The sequence below is a fragment of the Panthera uncia genome (assembly GCF_023721935.1).
Source record: "Panthera uncia isolate 11264 chromosome C1 unlocalized genomic scaffold, Puncia_PCG_1.0 HiC_scaffold_4, whole genome shotgun sequence".
NCBI lineage: Eukaryota > Metazoa > Chordata > Mammalia > Carnivora > Felidae > Panthera > Panthera uncia.
In genome coordinates, this window is record NW_026057585.1 from 52,488,082 (window position 1) to 52,500,963 (window position 12,882).

General features: G+C 41.4%; 2 protein-coding genes across 3 annotated transcripts in view; one reads left to right on the forward strand and one right to left on the reverse strand.

The window, feature by feature from the left end:
* The window catches only part of JAK1 (Janus kinase 1), a 692,496-nt gene that overhangs the window by 317,195 nt on the left and 362,419 nt on the right, over nucleotides 1–12,882 (forward strand). The gene's annotated exons all lie outside the window — the stretch shown is intronic.
* The window catches only part of CACHD1 (cache domain containing 1), a 209,706-nt gene that overhangs the window by 40,927 nt on the left and 155,897 nt on the right, over nucleotides 1–12,882 (reverse strand). The window contains exons 7-9 of the mRNA XM_049618530.1: nucleotides 12,521–12,737; nucleotides 5,464–5,613; nucleotides 1,115–1,348 (exon numbers count right to left, since the gene is read on the reverse strand). Coding sequence (XP_049474487.1) covers nucleotides 1,115–1,348; nucleotides 5,464–5,613; nucleotides 12,521–12,737 — 601 coding nt within the window. The remainder of the gene's footprint in view (nucleotides 1–1,114; nucleotides 1,349–5,463; nucleotides 5,614–12,520; nucleotides 12,738–12,882) is intronic.

Sequence of the window (12,882 nt, forward strand, 5' to 3'; positions counted from 1 at the left end):
ACACAAAAAAACCTGACGTATAGCAGAGGCTACTACATTTCTTCCTTATAGAAAAAACATGTTTACCTAATTTCTAGAAAACATACTCTATTGGCCTGTTACTTTTTATACGTGGGTTTTCTCTAGATGTATTTGTGAGAGTTATTGGAACGTAAAAATAAGATCTCATGTGGTCATGGTGTCTGGCTAGTCATTAGATTCTTCTTCCATCCTCTCTGTCAGAGAAGAATGGGGGACAGGTGGGGGAAAGGATAAACAATATGCAGAGGGAATGAAAAAGGTTGTACTTTTAATGAGCATATACTGTCGGCTAGGCGTTATTCTAAGTGCTTCACATATATTAGTGCATGTAATCCTCACAACAGCCTTGACGGAAATATTTTTCCCATTTCGTAGGCCAAGAAAGTTAATCATGTGAAGGTTAAACACTTTACCTAATATCACACTGTGGGTAACTTGAGACATCAGGATGATGACAACGATAATGGTAATAATAACAAAAGTAAAATAATAAAGCGACAAGAGCAGTAATTATTACTGAGAGGTATGCCAGGCACCAATAAATCTTCTAATCCTAACAACCTGAAAGATTTATTATGTGGAAGACATTATTACATTTTTAACAGGTGACCAAATGGGAACTAATGAGATTAAATAAATTGTCAAGGACAACAACTTAAGGGGTGGAGTGGGCCTAAAATCCTCTAATGCCAAACCTGTCTTTGTTTGACTATACTATGTTGCTTTACCTCTCAGGCTAAGTCCTAAACACATCTGAGATTTACCACCTGCTATGCAAAGTTACTTTTGTTCCAACTCAACATACTGGGGAATCCTTAGTAATCCTCCCCAATAGATCCATTATGCTGACTGAGGCTAGGGCAATGTGGAAAAAGTAGGGCTGGGATTTCTGTTTAAAATACAGTGCTACCAGACTGATGGAAGAGACCTACACCACCCTCTGACCAGAGAAAGGGAGGACCACTCCCTTGCCTGTCCAGACCTTCTAATGCTCACAGATGGGTGTTGGGTGACATTTAAAAGTGACTGTTTTGGTGGACCCATGTCTGTTTCTTTTCCCCTTCCTTTAGTAGGAAGTTGTCCCCAGACTCACCATCTCCCATCTCATCAGAGAAGGGAAGGCTAAAGACAGCTTCATCAATCATCCGGTTGGGAAGGTTGGTATAGAATCTGCCAACTGTGGTCTCTAGGTTACTCAGCTGGTTCAGCACCATCATGCTCCCTTTAATCACAGGCAATGCTGTCCGGTCCAGCACACCATACTTCCCGGAGTTCTGCTCAGCCAGATCTCTCAGAAAAGCTAGCTCTTTCAAACCAGTCACCCCATCTGAAACGGAAAGCCAAAGGTAGGCAGTGTAAACCAAAATGGTGTATAGCCATACAATAACCTTGCCATTTAGATTTAAGAAGGGCATGGATGAAATCTTGCCATGTCTAAGAGGTCTTGCAGAGACAACAGACCCAGGACACTGTTACCAACTCTTGCTGAGGAACAAAGCATGAGGCAGTGTCTTTCCTCAAACAGCCAAGAGGGCAAACGGATTCTTCAAAAGGCAGCTATGAGAAACACATGAGTAAATAAAGGAGCCCCATTTGGCTTGATGTTTTCCCCTAAAAGTTTAAGCTTTATGCATTTAATATTTGAAAACAAAAGTAATGATTAACAAGTCGGCATTTAAATAGTAGATAAAGCTTAAGAGTTTTAAAGGATAGTGATATACCATTTCATTTCTTACTTCTTTGCCTATTAAACACTTGCCAAAGTCTCATGCAACTCAATGGAAGCATTATGGACTACATTTAGTGATGCCTCCAAACCCGGTGTCTTTAAGCTCATTTTAATTACAAATGTTTTCATGCTTGATACTGTTAGGACAGTACTGGATTTGATTTATTGAATGTATATTTTGTACATCGAGAGGGTTTTTAAAATTTTGTAAAAGATTTAGACATACTGGGATGTACTGTTCTTTAACATCTGTAATCTATAGCATAAAAATAAATTTAATAAGCCTTTTTAAAAAAATTTTGGTTTGCTATTGTTGTTGGAACATAGTCAAAAGGATTAGTAACTGATCCCATATGGGTGCCATTGTAAACAAATTCAAATGATTTCAGTCACTACTGAGATTCAACCAATGAGTCTTAAAAAGGCTTTGCCTCATGTTCAGCTATTTTGTCTTAAACAACAACAACAGCTGAAAAGTTCATGGTTCATCTGTCTTATGTGACTTTATCACTTCTAACTAAAGAGTATGTATACTTCTAGCCTTGAAGTCCATTTCTAAAATCACACAAGGACCTAACGGATATAATTTTCTTAACACATTGTATTTAAATAACTTGGAGTTTGTTCTACTTGAGCAACAATACTAAAAAGGCAGAAGCAAATTATTGTTCTTTCCTTGACATCAAGTTGAGATAGGGGAGATGAGAGGTACGCTCCAAAGTGAAAAAGTAACACGAAAGGCATGATTAATCCCTGGCCTTACATCCTTGAGAAGCTCACAGAAATGAATGATAAAAGGAGACAAAGGCAAAAAATACATTTCCTTTCTTTGTCATGTACTGTTTGACTCAAACATAAAAGCAAAGTAACAAACAGGAGCATCTACTAGGCAAAAAAGAACAGTGTGGGCTGGAAGGTGATCCAAGCTTGGGTATTATATGTACTACATCATGAAATGAGAAGCAAAGGTAGCAGTAGAGTGACAGACTGGTAGGTATGGTAGATGGTTCTATCACCAACAATGGCCATCCTGGAGACTATATTTCCCAGAATCCTTTTCCTGTATGTTTCTAGGTTAATGGTGGTCCAAAAGTGAAGTGTTGCTGATTGGAGAGGTGGAACAGACACAGAGGGACCAGAATGTTGCAGTTTGTTGTAACCTTCCCTGATCTGCATTCAGTTCCCTTTCTCAGCTGCAGGCTAGCTTGCTCAACAAGGGCAACCCTAGGTTCAGTCCAGATGCTTCACTGAGAACTCACAGGGGTAGAGCAGCCACGGAGGGCCAACAACCTCTCATAGGCTTCTATGCAGACCTCCCAAGTGATCTTCGATGTTCCTAGCTTTCAGACATCCCCACAAACTCCAACCTATTCACCCACGCCAGGGCTGGTTACTAAACGCTGAGTTGTTCATTTCTCTTTCTGGATCTTTACTTTTCCAGGTTTCCCCTTAATTGCATATACTTTAATTCTGATGATAAATTCATTTTACCAAAATTCTCATAGCGGCTCTGCTTCCCTATCTGAAGCCTGATTGGTAGAGGAAGGGCATGTGTCAATCTTAATGAACAAAGCTCAGAGATGGCATTTGGAGGATGGAAACCTGGCAGTGACGATGTTGTGTCCAGTTAGATTACAGGGAGAAAAAAGAAGAGTTGAGGTTGATTAGAGGGAAGTAACCAGAGGTTTTTAAAGAGTGGGATTATCAGGGGTATAGCAGGTGCACAAAATACTCTAGTGGGAAGATTTAGCACCACTGAAGAGAAGGGTGATAGCGAGGAAGCTTCTTTACTCAGTATCTGCCTGGGCAGACCTTCGAATCTAATGGAAAGTAAGTGATCACTTCCTTGTAAGTTTTCTTACCATTGCATTTAATTCATTTGCCTTGTCTGTCGTCTTTCTCAAGAAGTCACAAGCTTCTTGAGGACAGGCACTTTGTACAATACATCTCCAAAACCTCAGTGCACTATGTTATATATGTTGTAGGCCCAACCACCTTTATTCTCTTCCCTTCTTCTGTCTCTTCCTTCCTCGCACGAGTCAAAGAAGCTAAACCATAGGAAAAAAGAGTAAATGGCACCCAGAGATAACACTGAAAGATATGTGTCCCAGGCAAAAACAGGCCATCCTTGCCCACCTCGGCAGTGCCCAGCCCTGTGCCTGATGCTCAGAATACATAGAAAACTAAGACACGGCTCATGGCTGAGCAGCTCATTCTTCTGGAAAGTGGAAGGAGACGGGTGAGCACATCATTCAGCATAATGGACAACACGTTTAACAGAAGCAAGCACAACACTCTGGTGACAAGGAATACTGAAATACTGAACAGATAGCTGACCCTGAGCCAGAGTGAGACAGAGGCTCCTTGGCCTTTGAGCTGTAACAAGCCAGAAAAAAAATTACACAAACTTTAATTCACTCCTACAACTGGCTTTGAGGACCTGTTATTTATCAGGTACCTGTGTCAGGAACTTTTAACACACTGTATCTTGTTTATTTATTATCACAGCACCTCTAGGCAGATCTTATTATTTTCATTTTACAGATATAACTGAAGCCTAAAAAGATTAAGTAACTTGCCACACGCCACCAGCTAATAAATGGAGACTGGAACTCAGAACCTTTAGACCTCACACCCTGAGTTCTTCCATGTAGAGTCCACAAAATATCTGGGAAGGAATCATGCTCACCCACACAGATTCCTGCATTCTGCCTAGGAGGGTCTGAATAAAAATCTGAGGGCACTGCCTGGGAATCTGCATTTAAACAGTAACCTCCAAGTAATCCTTAGCATGTTAAAATGAGAACCACTGTCCCTAAAGCCACGTGGTTCTGCACGGAAATCTGGAAATGGATGGGAGGGATGAAAGACCATATGGATCAAGACATGGCTTTGCGAATATGGTCGCCATGAACACTGAGGGTAAGGGGTCTGGAGAAGATACTCTGGGGGAAGGGCAATATGCATTAACAGGTGAAGAGACAGGACAGAGCAGAAAAGTTAGAAAACTGGGCTGAACTCACACTGGAGGACGCACTGGAGAGAAGGAAAAATATTATCTCCTCAGACTGGCCGATTTACGAAACCTTTCACATACTGATCTAATAGCAACAAAATCAACCTTCATGAGTACCTGGAAAGTGACACTCTCCAGGTGTTTACTGTACATTAGAGCTAATCTTCCCAACAACCCTGTCATGTAGCTAATTCTTATCTCCATTATATAGTTAAGGAAGCCGCGGTGGAGAAAGTAGCAGAAGAGGCTGTAGGTGGGGATTCTGCAGGGAAACGTGATGCTCACTGACTTGGTTATAGAGATGAATCAAGGTCAGTATTTTGGCTTCCTGAAGCTTAAATCAATGAGCTCAGTTAATAACCTCCACGCAGTATCAAAATCCAAGAATATGAAGGAGAACTGAAAAAAATGGAGCTATACAGAATCATTTGCAAGCCCACATAACTGGACAAGGTTTAGAAAGGAGCAGCTGGTTGGACAGAGCGCTGAAGAGAGAGAGGGACATCCTAACACATGCCCTGAATACCAACGTTAGGGAGAGAAAGGCTTGTGCAGGAAGCTGCTTAGCTGTCTCTCCTCATATCCTTCATCAAAGTGCACGCTGTTAGGGCTCTTTTTTACTTTTTTTTTTTTTTTTTTGAAAGCAGCATGCACTTAGAACTTTCATCTGAAAGAAAAATCTCGAAATACTACCTACCATTCATGAGGGCATAGGTGAGAATCATTACAGAGTTGTTTAGAAAGCTATTTTCTTCATTGATGACGCGGAGAGTTGCCTTTTTATCTTCTTCCGAAGAGTCCTTTGATGTGATGCCAGCTGACAGGTAAATTATGACCATGTCTGTATCTAAACAAAAACATACAAATTGAATGTTACGTTGGATTCTAGCTAAAGGCAGCAGTTCTGTTTCTTTTTCATTTCCTTTGGACTTTCCCACCTCAAGGACCTGCCTGGCCGGGTATTCAGCCTCCTTCCCTGCCCCTGCTTCCCCTTCCATCCTGCCCTTTGTGGGCCAGGAGGCCTCATTTACCCAGTGTCAGCTGAAGAGAAGTTCCTAATAAATTTACCAGATAAAAGGTGATTTCCTTCAGGCATTCATGCTGTGGTAATTTAGCCATCCCAGATGGAGATCTCTCTTACCTTCTGAAACAGAGGATTCAGGACCCAATATATCCTTTCCTCAGTGACTCAGGGGCTTTACCAGGAACAGTTTAAGGGTGACGAGGCTTTAAAATGGATGGTAGTTCTTCCACAGGCTCTTCAAATGTAAGGTTATTTGTCCCTACACTAAGTAGCTCCAGAAAACATTTTTGTTTTTATTTTTTATTTTTTTGAGACAGAGAAAGCGCAGGTTGGGGAGGGGCAGAGAGACAGAGGGCGGGGGGGGGGGGGGGGGGGGGAGGGAATCCCAAGAAGGCTCCACACTATCAGCGTAGAGCACAATCTGGGGCTTGAACCCATGTGATCTGAGCTGAAACCAAGAGTTGGACGCTTAACTGACTGAGCCACCCAAGCGCCCCAAAACATTTTTGTTTTTTAAAACTTATCAGCGTAGAAGAGTAGTCAAAACATCAAGATGAGAGCCAGTAAAAACATTTCACCTGTGTTGAAATCCTAGCTCTGTAACTTATAAGTTGTGCCTGGGTAATTTTAGGCAGATTTTCTAACCTCTCTACACTCGCTCTCTTAGCCTGTCTACAAAATGGGGATAATGACAGTACTTTCCTTGCAGGATTGTTGTGAGGACTAACTGGTTAATTCAAGAGACGATCGAACCAAAGGCTGATGGCAAACAGAGTAAAAGAGAAAGAAACCTTAACACCCCCCTCCCCCAAACAAAACCCTCCTATCAGTCTGAAGCAGCACCTATCACTCAAGATTAAATTACTCCCCAACTAGGGCTTGTGGGTAGAGTGATTGAGGAGGTCATTTTAACTCAGTGTGAAGAATTTCCTTCAAGTGGATTTACTACAAAATAAAAGTAGTGAATTTCCTACCACTGGAGATAAGTAAACAGAGGCTGAATACTGAATGGAGGGAGGGAATTAAGTGAGCTGGACTTCTGCACAGTTTTTCCAATTCTTTGGCTCACTATACATTTTTTTTTTAAACGTTTATTTATTTTTGAGACAGAGAGAGACAGAGCACGAACGGGGGAGGGTCAGAGAGAGAGGGAGACACAGAATCTGAAACAGGCTCCAGGCTCTGAGCGGTCAGCACAGAGCCCGACGCGGGGCTCGAACTCACGGACCGCGAGATCATAACCTGAGCTGAAGTCGGACGCTTAACCGACTGAGCCACCCAGGCACCCCGGCTCACTATACATTTTTACTGAGATATCGTATGTGGGAGTTTACCTTTCTATTGAGAAATAAATATTTATATAGTATGTCATATGCTTATTTCTTCAGGTCCTTATTCTTTTTTTTTTTTTTTTAATTTTTTTTTTTAACGTTTATTTATTTTTGAGACAGAGAGAGACAGAGCATGAATGGGGGAGGGTCAGAGAGAGGGAGACACAGAATCTGAAACAGGCTCCAGGCTCTGAGCTGTCAGCACAGAGCCCGACGCGGGGCTCGAACTCACGGACCGCGAGATCATGACCTGAGCCGAAGTCGGCCACTTAACCGACTGAGCCACCCAGGCGCCCCTTCAGGTCCTTATTCTTGTCATTTAACTGAGGTTACTTTATAGGTACTGTGGTAGGCAACCTCCAAGTTGGTCTGCCAGTGATCCTATTTCCTGATAGCCATACCCTCGTGTAACTGTCTCCCTCTGAGTGTGGGCTGCATTTCAAGACTTGCTTCTCGGGAATAGAATGCAGGAGAGGTAATGGGGGTGGGGAGGTATTAAGAAATCGATTCGGTTACAAAAAGCCAGTGGCTTCCACTGTGCAGGCTCTCTCACTCTGAGTCAGACACTATGCTATGGGCCATAGCATATGGCTCATGGAAGACTCGTTAGAAGCCAGGCACCGAGGCCCTCAGAATTGAGCCCCTCCAGCAACCACGTGAATGAACTTGGAAGCTGGCCCTTCCCAAGTTGAACTCTGAAATGATATCAACTCTGGCCAACAGTGTGACTAACCTCATGAGACATCTTAAGCCAGAGGCACCCAACTATGATGTATCTAGATTCCTGACCTACAAACACTGAGATAGTAAATGTTTAATGTTTTTTAAGTGACTGAGTGTTGGGGGAATTTGTTACCCAGCAATAGGTAATGAATACAGTTAGTTACCCTTTTAAAAAATTATCCTAACAATGATGAGGATACAAAGATTAGGTTTCCTTCAGTTTATGGATTTCCATTTTAAACTTGGAAGCATTCTTTTTTTTAAATATTTAAATCTTTTAAAGATTTAAAAATCTTTATTTTTAAGAGAGAGAGAGAGAGAGAGAACAAGTAGGGGAGGGGCAGAGAGAGAGGGAGACACAGAATCGGAAGCAGGCTTCAGGCTCTGAGCTGTCAGCACAGAGCCCAATGCGGGGCTCAAACTCACAGACCGTGAGATCACGACCTGAGACGAAGTCAGATGCTTAACTGACAAAGCCACCCAAGCGCCCCGCATTCTTTATTATACAGAATTGAATAATTAATGTTGTATCAATGTTGTACATTGAACTGAACGGAGTTTAATAAAATTGACTCAAAGAAGTAAATGCAATCTAAGTTGTTGTCTCTTATTTACTACCAAAACTTAATACACAAATAAGTGTATTATGATTGTTGAATAATTCTCTAATACTAACTGCAAGTTAAGAAAAAATTAATATTTATTTTTGAGAGACAGAGAGAGACAGAGCATGAGAGGGGAGGGGCAGAGAGAGAGAGAGAGGGAGACACAGAATCTAAAGCAGGCTACAGGCTCTGAGCTGTCAGCACAGAGCCCAATGTGGGGCTTGAACCCGCCCAGGCGCCCCACTAACTGCAAATTTAATTGTACTATTTATTCATCAGAAATTAAGAAGTGAAGTCTGACACACACAAAAAAGATCTCTAAGCTTAGAAATATCCATCTTAAACTTGATGTCAATATTTTTCAAATGATGTAAATACTGTCCTATGAAATACTGTTAGTCCCCAAACTTCTCACTTAAACTTGAGACTGGAAAAAAAATACTACTTGATTCCCTAGTTGGGGGAGTATAGATATACCATGAGGCTGATCTGAAGTATGAGGCAAACAAACCATCACCCCACGGCAAAGGTACCATATGTGATAAATGCCTGGACACACGTAAGACGGACCTAAAAGAGAACTCTCTGAGTGTCCTTACTTAGTTAGCTTTATGACTCTAGATAAAATATGCTGTCACTGAGAGCTGGTGTTAAGGCACAGGCCCACATTTGGAAAGCCAGAAGGCCAGCAGCCTGTAGCCCCTCCTTTAGTAGTCAAGTATTTTTCCTTCCCATTCCAACAGTAAGACATCCACCCTATAAACATCCTCATTGTCTCTGCCCAGCCTCTCTCCTAGTCCTATCCTTTTTAGATATCGGATCTGCCAAATTTGATATATTATGTTTTTACTTATTTGGATATTCCTTCCCTAGGCACTCAGAGGAATTAAACCTTATAATTAGTAATGTCATGGATGAGTAATTATAAGGGCTTGGGGCGGAGCAAAGACATAGCATGTGCCTGGAAGAAAACACAATAGCTTCCATTTGACAAGTCCCTGTCCAAGCCTTGATACAAGCATGTGTTGAGGTCAATATCAAAGAGGAAAGAGCAACTCAAATTTGGACTTCGCCCAAGCCATTGGATTCCCCACTCCTACCTCACCATTGTATTCCTTCTGCTACAAAATGACCTACCAACCAATCCCACCCTCAACAGGCAACCCAAATATGTCGATGGTATCAGTTACAGATTTGCCATGGGACTGAAAAAGAGCCAGCAATGGGTAAAAGTTTTGGATGTTCTGATTAGTGCAGAACAAATTGGTACAAAGCCACCATGATTTATGGCAGATAGCCTGTGTTCATATAGCTACTCACCTGGGGCAGATACTTTATTATCATGCACAGACTAATCCTTACAACAATCTTACAGGGTAGGTCTTACTCATTAGAACCACCCCCCCCCCACCCTGGGGCTTTAAAACAGTATTAGGCATTCAGCAGAAGCTAAATAATTATCTAGGAAGCAGAACAGAAGTAATGAGATAGAGCGAGCTCCTAAGATGAGTACATCCCTCCCTATGCTGTAGCCAAGTCTATAAAGTGTAGTCCTCAGCCTAATCTAGGCTTGAGGTCAACTTAGATGTTTGAGGCGTCTGCTCTAGTTTAGCCAGAGCTAGAAGTCCTACGGGAAACTGAATATCATAATAACCACGGGTAATATTCATTTAATATTTATGATGGAATCCTCGATCTTATTATCACCCTCAGTTTGCAAAAGAGGAAATTAGGCCTGGAGAGATCAAATAATTTACACGAGTTCGCAAGTTTATAAAAATTTCAGAGTAGGAATTTGAACTCACATTGGTTAAAGTCCAAAACCCACATACTTAACCACTATGCTAAATTGCTTGAAAACACCTCAACTCTCTCCCTAATGAGCAGGACAATGCTAATTTCTGATGTGTTTCCTTATGCAATTCACTCTGAGTTCTTTTTCCTCTCAACTGCCAGTAGAAGCTGTCAAGTGAATGCCCGTGAGCAAAAATTTAGGAACATCTTACTTGGCTTAAAAAGGACTCCAGTGAGTATTTAAGTAACAGTGCCATCAAAATTCCTCCAAGGCTGTGATGGTCACTCTTCTTGCCATGTTTTTGTTTGCCAACATTAAGAAAAACCAAAAAACCCAGAGGAGAAATGCCTCCCATTAAAGCAGCCTTCTGTTAATGTGTAGTGCAGGGAAGTTTGTAAGAAGAGGTTTAATGAGGTCTCAGTTTTAAAGCTGAAACAAATGTCAACATTTGAAAACCAAGGGGGCTCACATAAAAATCCAGATTTCTGGCTTCTCTTAAAATAGGAGATCTGGCAACCCTGGGCAGGCCCTCCTACGTGGCAATCACAGGCTGCATAGAAAAACAGCTGCCTTCTCCATGGGCCATGTGCCCTCTAGTTTACCATGTTCCCCAAAATGATCCTAATTAACTTACTTTGGGCTCCCTTGACTCACAATCACTGCCAGGCCACAGCCAAACATTTCTCTCCATTATTTGAATACCATAATAATAAAAAATGGACTTAAACTCTGAACATGGCTTAACGACCGAGAAATCAAGTAGAAAAGTCTGGTGAGGAGTGTGGATAGGTAAACAGCAGCTGATAAATGGCATTGACCAACTAGCCAATCTGTCTTGAATACTTGGGAGTCAACCTTGTTCCACTGGCCTTACTGAATTGTGGGGAACTTTACTCTCAGCCGTCCTGTAATATTGGTCTGTGGCTAGTTGATGCTTGACAGGACTGCTAGGCAAAATTCTAAGATGATCCCAATGGCCCACACCCTCACTTCTGTGATTGTACTACATACAGTACATCCATCCAAAGATGGAGAGATTTTGCAGATGTAATTGAGGTTTCTAATAAGTTAATCACAAGGGAGAGAAAACGGATTAATTCAAAAGGGGATGGGTCTGATTAGAACAAATGAGCCCTTTAAAAGAGGGTCCAAGCCGTCCCTGAAGTCAGGGACTCAAAGAAGAGACACTCTCCAGAAGAGACACTTGAAGAAACAAGTACATGGGAGTTTTACAGTTGCAAGGGAATGAATTCTGCCAACAGCTGAGCTTGGAAGAAGACTCCAAACTTCAGAGGAGACCACAGACCTAGGTGATGTCTAGACTGAGTCTTGTGCAACCCTAAATAAATCCTTTCAACTAGAACGCAGGTAAGCCATGTCTGAACTCCTGACCCACGGAATGATCTGTGTGATAATAAATGTACATTGTTTTAAGCTGTTATTAAATTCGTGGTAATTTGTTATATACAAACATAAACCAAATATGGCATCCGCCATCATTAGTTGTAATAATTCCAGTAGCCTCCACCTTTTAAGGGACCACCAGGTGCCAGTTACTATGCTTTGCATTTCTCAATACTACCTTAGTTTTAATGCAGACATACGGAACAACTTGAAAATATATTCTTTAAGTTTATCTCAATAGGATATATTCATTAAAAAAAATCCAACAAATAGATATTAGAATATAAAAGGGAAAATGACATAAGATTCCTTTCAGTAGTTTCAAAGCATGTGTCTTATTTCAAATATCTTTTCCTTCAGTTTAGCATGCATCCTAATTCCAGATTTTCTTTAATACATGAAAATTAAATTAGAGTGCCTTTGTACATTTGAAGGGCCGTGCTCATCTAAATGACAGCTGGTTACAAGAAGGAAGGATCAAGGCAAGAATCCTGCAGCCTGTTTACGTGCACATGCGCACAAGCAGACATCCACTCTTAAGTCCACGAGAGGCAAGGCTGACAATTAGCATTAAAAAGGACGTGGATATTCCCCTGGGAAATAAATGGGGCTGTGTTCTTAATAAAGGGGCAGGAAGAAGAGACTCTGTGAAGGAAGAAATTGTGCAGGCTGAGTACCTTTGATTGGAAAAGATAAGAAAACTGAATTAAGATCTTAGTCCTAGATGACAAATAGGACAACACATGAAAATTTTATCCCAGGTTGGTTTTTTAAAAATCCCTCTCGACACATCTGTGTGATCAATTTACAATGTATTCCTATTGCCATCCTTGATCTATTAGTTTCTAAGTCCTCTGAGAGAGCACACTTACTCGCTTGGAACTTTGTGTTATTGTTTGTGCTTCGAATCAGCTGAAATGCCTTTTGAAATCCCACTGCATGCTGGGTAGGACTGTCCAAAGACTTGACGCTGCTGACGAAGGTGGACATTTTCCTTTTTGTCTCACTGGTGGCTGGAGACAGGAACGTCTTATAGCACTGGTCGAGTGAGCACGTCCTGACCGTGTCGGCCACAGTCAGCACAGAGATCTGGAGGGCAGAAAAAGAAATCTTGTTATCTTATCATTTGAAAGTTTTTGTTTGTTTCTTTGTTTTTTTTTTTTTTTTTCCTAATTCTGGAAAAGCCCAAGAACTGAGAAGGCCTACAGAACAGTTTCTGAGAGTTTAAAAAATA